The 9,323-nt window shown below is 40.0% G+C and overlaps 1 protein-coding gene across 1 annotated transcript in view; it reads left to right on the plus strand.

Moving 5' to 3' along the window:
- Nucleotides 1-9,323, plus strand: part of LOC106577030 (inhibitory synaptic factor 2A) — a 28,192-nt gene that overhangs the window by 15,661 nt on the left and 3,208 nt on the right. Inside the window, exon 3 of the mRNA XM_014154695.3 lies at nt 169-240. Within this exon, the coding sequence (XP_014010170.1) occupies nt 169-240 (72 nt within the window). The remainder of the gene's footprint in view (nt 1-168; nt 241-9,323) is intronic.

Consider the following 9,323-nt stretch of genomic DNA (forward strand, 5'->3'; position numbering starts at 1 on the left):
GCATATTATATCAAGTGAGCATGTCTATTTCCTGACCAACCTAATCTCACAGAAGACTGTACCATTCAGAACGCAAATCCATATTGGTTTGAAAAATGGATCATGTAAATTAAAATAATCCAAGTCAAACGAGCCATGAAAATCATCCATTCTCTCACCACTCCCCAGGCTTTCCTACCGAACAGGACAGGACACAGCCAACTGCGACACGTGTCGAAACAGTGCCTGCATCATTTATAGGTGAGTACCTTAACAACTACTCTCTTGTTAGCAGCTTGAAAGGTCACTTCCGCCTGCTATGGCACAACACATTGATGACGTGAGGCAAGAGATACCTTACGGGAAAACAACATAAATTGTATATGTGTACACGTGAAGTGTTCCAAAAATAAGTTTTGTGTGATCACATGCTCTTATGTGAAGTTAATGTGACAACATGTAAAGCAACATGTGATAACAATAAACTACACATGTGAAAACATGATCACGTGAAATTTCATGTGAGCTTGTGATTTTTCACATGTGAATTCACACATTCTTTCTGTAAAGGGTGCTTTATGTGTGAGGTGATCTACTGTAATGCGACAAACCAAGTGCTAAGAGTCAATTGAATATAATGCATTTTACTGTAGGCCTTGAAATGGTTCTCCATATAGCAATAAATGCCTTTCCCGGTAATGAGTAGAATGGAATACTTTACTGAACTCAGAGGATATTATTTGTCTCACTGCAAGATTTTAATGAAGTATTAAGGGCATAGCTCGGTTGTGATACAATAATGACAATTGATAAAATACTTCTGTCAGAGTGAGAGAAATGAATTGAGCACCATTAGATACTAGGAAATGGTGTGACTGAGATCAATGACAAGTTCACTGAAGGAGAATAGAACACTCCTATATGGGTCAGATCAATGATGAAAATAAACGTTTGATATCCTATTACAATGATGCATAGATGTCCTCAACTCTGATTTCAGACTCTGGTAATAAATACAGAATATATTCACTGTAGAAAGGAATTAACACATCAGCCGAATTGGAAGCAGCAAATTGAGTTGAATTTCTAGACACAGGTGGTGCAACTATAACATTGTTATTGTAGAAGGTAATAAAATAAATAAAGACAAATCTCTCCAGCACAATTGCAAAGCACTGTGGGTGAAGCACACCTGAGGGAATAAGTAATCATACACAACAGGGGGAAATGAATTAGCCCAGAGAGGAAATGCAATTGGGGCTCGTACAGAATGAGAGCAGCTGGGAACTGGACATGATATCCTGACAGAGTCCCCTTTCAAAGTGCCTTATGAATAACGGCTGCAGTGATGGACGCTAAAAGCCATGGAAACTTGACTCAACTTCTGTGTCCACTTCACTTCAACTGGTCCAGAAGTAGTTGATGAATGATTCCACCACCCAACCGCCTCACTTGGGTAAACACTCGCAGATGTTCCGACTTTTCCACTCGTCTGAGAGACCCTCAGGCAGGTTGCAAAATCCAGTCACGCTGTGACTCCGTTCAGAGACAAGAATAAAAACATCCATCTTAGAGATCAACGCCAATTTAAACAATATACAGTATTGCAGAACATACTACTGCATACCATCTGAATAATTGGTAAAAAAACATGAGTACTGAGCCTCCAAAGTCTGGCACGATCAAGATTTTAGTCGTTGTTGTACCCTAGTGTGCCAGCAAACACCTTCTATTGTGTTCTGCTTCTTCAGCTGTACGACCTGTTCTAGCCTTGCAGCCAGAGAAAGACTCACAGGGGAAAACATCAGATAGCAGGGTTTGTGAGGTCGTGGAGTTGCAAATAAACACCACAACAAGCACTGCTGCAGCAGAGTTCTAAATGTAAAAAGTGAACCAATGTCTAAAAATACAAGTCTTTTCATGTTCATTTTTTGCGCTCATTATCGTCGTCTTAGTAAACAACTCATGCATAAGTACATCCGCTTTACTCAATGACAAAACAGCGTACGTTTGTTTACTTTGGCTGAGGGGACATCTAACTTTGACGAACAACCTCACTTTTGTCTCCAATTAATAGATGTTCATCTCCATCTTAACCTAATCAATTCCTTGTCAATCAATGTTCTCATCCAATCAAAGCATACTTTTTTGTTCGTCCCTGGGGTATTAATCATCAGTCCAAACAGTTCCAACCAGATGTGTTTTGCAACGAATACAGGAGTTTTTATTGGGCAAATTCAGTAAGGTCACTCCCTGTTTCGTTCCATTTGCTACAGTTTAAGAAATGTTTTGCAACAGTAGTAATAAATGCACCCCTGTTTTTATTTCACCTTTATTTAATAAAGAATAAAGAATGCATAATTTAACAGCCATGGTGTCAGATTGAAGAAACTGACATGCAAGAATCATTAATGTAATTATGTGTAATTTCCTGCAACATAGTCTCATGAGAAATATGTTACATTTCCTCAAGCGATGATCTATGATCTGAGATAACTCATGTGACAATGCACACTTGCTAGTACAGTATCTAATTGAAGACCAGTATGGCATGAAAGAGGATTTCAAATGATTCAATTCATACCCATTGCTTAGTATTGTTGTCTTCCGGATTTACAACCCATGTAATGTAATTAGTGTATGTATGAGCTGTTGTGTGCTAACAAAGTGATTACAGTAGTTGATGTGTTGGAATGATTTAACTAGAATGCTCGTTCTTGTTTGTGATGCTATATGCATTAGGTGTGATATGACTATAGGATAACATTAAATAAACACAGTTCCCATACTAACATGGGAATGCATGTCATAACATGCAACAACTAAACAGATAAATAATAAAGCATAGATCTGAGAACCAGACTAAAATATAAGTATTTACGTGGGTAAAACGTGTGTGGGTAGCCTAATGTCCTTTGGGTATGTGGAGTGTATGTACTAAAAAAAGATGTCTTGAAACACGTGTAATTCCCGGATTACTACTGAATAAGCTGCCACATGTTCCTTTTTTATGTCCATTCTCATCATCATCCAAGAGGGCCTAAATATGTACACATTTGCTGCTTTATTCATGAACCTTGGTTGGCGAAATGTAAAGATGTTACATGAATTATGAATGGCTTTGTTTCAGTAGAGGTTGATTGTAATCGAGATCCTGAAGTGGTGCATGATACCTATTTAAGTCACAGGGTCACATGGAGAAAGCAGGTAATGTACTGTTTACTAACTGCAGATGCATTACAGTACATTACATCATAAACACTATAGGGTCAGAGATTCATACAGCATCCTGTACAGAGGCAAACAAACACTAAACTACAAAGTATACAGCCAGGAAGCATAATAGGCACAGAATGAAAACTGTTCTGATAGAGACGGAAAGAGTAAATAGTAAACATGTTGTCTCCCACAAATGATTGAGCCAATTGAGATAGTTTGTATATGCCAGTTCTCTATGGCAAGACGCATCATTCACCAAGTTTCGTCAAAATTGTGCGATATAACATGTGACTATCGTACAAACGTACGGACAAACGTACGGACGAACGGACGAACGGACAAACGGACAAACGGTCATACGGACGGAGATAGATCCACAGTCCACTACCCAATTTCATCATGAGGGACAATTATAAAGCTCTTTATCAATGCACTGATCACAGAGAGACAACAGCTTCACAAAGACCCAGGTCAAGAATGCATGATAATTCTGTTCAAAACTTGAGATAATCAATATAAGGTTCTCAACAATCCCTAACAAGGGAAATATGTTTTTCACTGAAAGTGCCGGAATGTAACATTTCTAAACAAAGCCGTTCTATGACAAGTCAATACAAATTATCCATTTTGTTATTAGAGGAAGGCTTGTGGAACGTGTACAAAGGAAATTACTATAATTCCATCTGTGGTCAACAGATTTTTCAGCTCATCGTTCCTAAATTGTGCATCTCCACATTTATTTTTTTACTTTCCTTGAATAGGACTTAACAGCAATTGGCCAGCAAGACGACTTTCTATCAAGCGCTATCTGTCTCTGCCAAAGCAAATGGCAGTAAATATATCCCAAAACTTTGCAAATAGATATAGTTCGTTTTTTTTCTCTACCATATCTCCTTCCTCGATCTTGCTTATTTACAGACTGGATTGAGTGATGTGTCACACCGAAGGTATTTATCAAAGTCAGCCGGTTGAACGATGATTTGGGTGTTTACCCTTTTTCTTATATCATGCACTCTGTTTACAGTATATCACATTTTACAGTGTATATGTTTAACCATTCCCTTTTTGCAATTCTTTCTTTTAAGAGATTTTTGTTGATATCTTGAACTGTTAAGTTATGAGCGTGGCTTTCAGTGCTAGCTATGTGGATAAAATTAGATATCTGACATAAACTTGGACTTCAACATACGGTAAAGTATATTTACAGGTTTGTTATTTCTGCCAGGGCCTGTGCTGGTGTCTCAAAGTGCTCATAGGGCACCAATAATCCCCTTGCTGGGCACGCCACTCAGCCCTTCCACATAATGAGCTGGCCTGGCTACAGTGAGCAGAATTAAAAAGAGCCAAGAAAAAACAAAATCTGAACCAAAAGGCCAATTATTCCTCAGACTTGGACAGTAACTGCTCATTGCCAAGATTAGCAGCCGCGGCGATGTGGCCTCTAATTCCGAACAGCAAGTCAGTACCAATATGGCTAATAAATCCAGGGCTTGGGTTCCTGCTGGTGCTCAGTTGAGCTGAGATAGTCAATCTACAAGCCTTACCCAGAATTCAACACCCGACCGACACTCCCAGCCCCCTCCCCCTTGTATACTGCAGCATCCCATGCATCACTGCTACTGATACAAATAGGACACAAACAAAGCATAGAGCGAGAGAGGAGGAGCTGAGAAAGAAAGAGAGGGAGATGGGAGAGAGAGAAGGAGGAGGGATGGAGATGAGAGAGAGGGCATAAATGCCCCACTACTGTAGTCACATCACATCCCATTGAAAAGCAGGCTGGGGAAACAAATGCAAAAAAATGCATTTGACCGCAGAAAAGCAGTCTAAGCGGGCCCCTGAGAAAACAGTGGACGAAGAGATAGATTATGGCTCAGTGTTTCTAGCCTCTGCTCCTTACAGTTCCCATGCTAATGTCCTTCTGGAGCTTAGACCACTTAGTCTGGCTCTGCAGTAACATCAACAGTAAACAATGTGGGGTCTTTGCCCATATCCCATACCAAGGGAACACAAAGGGGCCGCCTGCTTTCTAATGCACACCCCACACTGAATGGGTGATCATTCAGTGTTCATAATGCCTAATAGGTACAACAATACGAATACAAAAAGGGGAGGGTTTAATCTTGTTTTCACAGATGTTTTTTTTACATTTGAGGCTAATAATGGCTTAATAAATCAGTACTAATACAGTTCCTGGTTGTGTTAGTTGGGTTTAATGAAGATGTCATTCAATTACTCATAAGAGCAAGTAGCTAATTAGGTTAGCTCTTATGCCCCATGCTGTTAAGGAAGATGCAGTTGTTTCATTTGTGTTGAGAGAACTTGGAGTATCGATGTGTTCATTAAAGTACATGTCTGTCAGTCTGTGTGTGGACATGACTGTGCTATTGTAAGGCAGTCAACCATTAAATAGAGCTGGACCTTAGTTGGATTTTTAACAATAAAGGCACTCTATCAAAATGGCCCCTCGTCAGTCAAAGAGAAATATGCTCAGTGGTTTCAAGTAATTTGTACTCTGGTGAATTAAATCAATAAACCAATTGAAGTACAATTTGTTGGATTTGTTTGGGGGAAACATTAGGCCTATACAATACATGTAGGTAGCCCAGAAGGAGAGACAAATAGGGAGCATTGTACTATAATATCCTGGAAGTGCTATTGGAAGGGGAGAAAATATCAAAAGCATTTGCATCTTCATGAATAAAAATCAAACGTACAGTAATGGTAAAGTAATGTGGTTTCAAGTAGAAACCAACCAGTGAAGGGAGACAGTGAGAGGATATAGAAGACAACACCTCCCTCCCATAAAGAACAATCATTAAACCGGGTTCACTCCAGCTAAACAATCAGGCACCAGTGATCACAGACACAGCTATTCCCAGACCGTAGCTAAACAGATGATTCATCTGCTTGTGAATGGTTGAGAATGATACACCCTGTCTTTAGCCGTCCCGATCTTTTGGCCGATGAGATGATTTGAGGTCTGTGGTCTTTGTTTACTCAGTCACCTGCTCTCCATGACCACCCGCACAGTACAGCGTCCCTCAGGCTCCCTGCAGAGCCAATTGTCCACAGCATACAGTAATTGCAGCTCTCTGCCAAGTGATTAATTGCTTAATAAGTGCCAAGACTATTCCATAGTGTGCTGCGCTGTTGTCTTTTCTGCTGTTCTCTAGCGAAAGCTTGGCATCAACAAGAGCCCAGAGATGGTGAACTTTAAAATGGCTCTAAAAATACTGGGAAATAAGGGCACGTCTTCTGTAAATATACAAAGCGTGCAACTCGTTTCAAATGTTGTGGCAATTCAGTCTTGATGGAAGTAAGAAGCTGGTCTTTGGTCTTTGTGTGTTGCTATTGAGCAATGTGAAATAAAATAAAATTGTCACATGCGCCAAGGTCGACGGGTGTAGACTTTACAGTGAAATGCTTGCTTACGAGCCCTTCCCAACGATGCAGTTAAAAAATTACATGAATAGCAACACAAGAGGAATAAAATGCACAAAAATGGAGCTATATACAGGGAGTACCAGTACCAGATCAATGTGGAGTTATATACATGGAGTACCAGTACCAGATCAATGTGGAGTTATATACAGGGAGTACCAGTACCAGATCAATGTGGAGCTATATACAGGGAGTACCAGTACCAGATCAATGTGGAGCTATATACAGGGAGTACCAGTACCAGATCAATGTGGAGCTATATACAGGAAGTACCAGTACCAGATCAATGTGGAGTTATATACAGGGAGTACCAGTACCAGATCAATGTGGAGTTATATACAGGGAGTACCAGTACCAGATCAATGTGGAGTTATATACAGGGAGTACCAGTACCAGATCAATGTGGAGCTATATACAGGGAGTACCAGTACCAGATCAATGTGGAGCTATATACAGGGAGTACCAGTACCAGATCAATGTGGAGCTATATACAGGGAGTACCAGTACCAGATCAATGTGGAGCTATATACAGGGAGTACCAGTACCAGATCAATGTGCAGAGATATAAGGTATTTGAGGTAGATATGTACATGAAGGGTAAGGTGACTAGGCATCAGGATAGATAATAATAAGAGTAAAATGAAGAACAGAGTAACAGCAGCAAATTATGAGGGTGAAAGTGCATGTGTATGTATGAGTGTGTGTATGAGTGTGTGTATGTGTGTTTGTGTTATGCGTGTGTATGTTATGTGTGTGGGTATTGCGTGAGAGTGTCAGTGTCAGTGTTGTGTGTATATATAGTCTTGTGAGTGTGCAAAGAGTCAGCACAAGATAGGATCAGTACAGATAGTCTGGGTAAACATTTTATTAGCTATATAGTAGTCTTATGGCTTGGGGGTAGAAGCTGTATGTGAGCCTGTTGGTAAGAGAGCCGACGCTCCGGTACCGTTTGCCAGACAATAGCAGAGTGAACAGTCTATGGGGTTTGGTGGCTGGAGTCTTTGGCAATGATTGAGGTCCTGGATGGCATGGAGCTCAGCCCCAGTGATGTACTGGGCTGTCCGCACCACCCTCTGTAGCGCTTTGCGGTCGAGCGCAGTGCATTTGCCATACCAAGCAGTAATGCAGCCAGTCAAGATGCTCTTATTGGTCCAGCTGTAGAACCTTTTGAGGATATAAAGGCCCATTCCAAATCTCGACAACCCTTAACAGAGGGTTGTTGAAGTGGTCTCATCATGTCACAATTATGTTTTGGGGTTAAAGGTCAGCTATTAATTCCTTATAGTCTAAGACGTGGGAGGGGGGGTTATATGGTATTGTTTTAAGATGGTCATACTATGGATTATTTTGATATTTGATTGGAAATGTAGGTGTCCCAACAAAAATATTAAACAAGTATTTGATAAAATATTGCTTTTGGCTTTTACTACTAAAACCCATAGAAACGCATTGAATAACACATTCATAAAAGACAGTCCAAAAATCAATCATAAGAAACAAGCTTTTGAAGTGTCTGTCATAAATCTAGGAGATATTTTTTTTTAAATCTGGAAATACATATATACAATGTATATTTTTTTACACACAAATAAATAAAGGGGGTAGGCACAAAGCTACCTTCATACTTCCATTTGTTTTTTAAAACCGGTGCCGGTTCCTTCAGGCAAGTCGTGTGACACATGTGGGGGTTGTAGAGCAAAGCGGAGAATACCATAGTGTTCGTGAGAGTCTCCCCTTTCCATAGTTTGTAGGTCGAACCGTTTGGACACACGCTACAGATGTTTTCACGAGAAGACCAATTTTCGGGATATCTCATGGTCTGACAAACACCACTCTGGCTCTGCCACCTTTCACCGCAGGTGCGGTAGTGTGGTGGATTGAGACACATCCAATGCAAAAAAGCAGATATCTCTAGCTTAAATTGACAGATTTTGATGGGGATTTTTTTGTTATGTAATTTAAACTGACGCACTGGTGCGTCAATCGACTCTCAGGGGTTAATTAACTGTATACATTCAAGATTGTATTCATAGTCAAGTTTATATTCATATAATCAGACCTTTATTGATTGATTCAATCTTCTGCACTGCCAAATTCCTCTCTGGCACCCTGTACCGTTTTCTCTGAAGGTTGTAATAGAGTTGAATAACTGACACTTATCGTAAGGGTAAGGATAGTTACTAAGATTCATTCTGTCACTTTAAGCAGAGCATCGCCTTCAGAAAACGAATTGGACTGCCTGTCAGGCCGGTGAATCTGAACAGAGCTGAACAGGGCTTTGTACATTCATCTGGCTGCCTAAGCTGTCTAGACTTATGTTTGACCTTGGAGGGTTTAATGTCCTTTAAGCAAGTTTGGCTCTTCCTCTATCCTTCCATGTGTTTGACTGGCAGAAATATGCCACTTCAAATCATTCTATGCTTTCAATAAAACAATGTATCAATGATAAACAACATTGTGTGATAATGTTCATGCTATTAAAATTAAACCTTCTGCTACTGCTACTATTGCTATTGTTACTTCTACTGCTGTACAACCATACATTGTAATCTTCAGAGAAAGGATGTTTTTTATCAAGTTGGCAGAGGATTGGAAAATATAATGACTTTGGGGCAATCTTTTTTGTCAACGTGTATTAAATAGGCGGGCAAGTATGACAGTATGATTCATACTTGCCTCAT

The sequence above is a fragment of the Salmo salar genome, chromosome 18, assembly GCF_965601325.2.
Source record: "Salmo salar chromosome 18, fSalSal1, whole genome shotgun sequence".
NCBI lineage: Eukaryota > Metazoa > Chordata > Actinopteri > Salmoniformes > Salmonidae > Salmo > Salmo salar.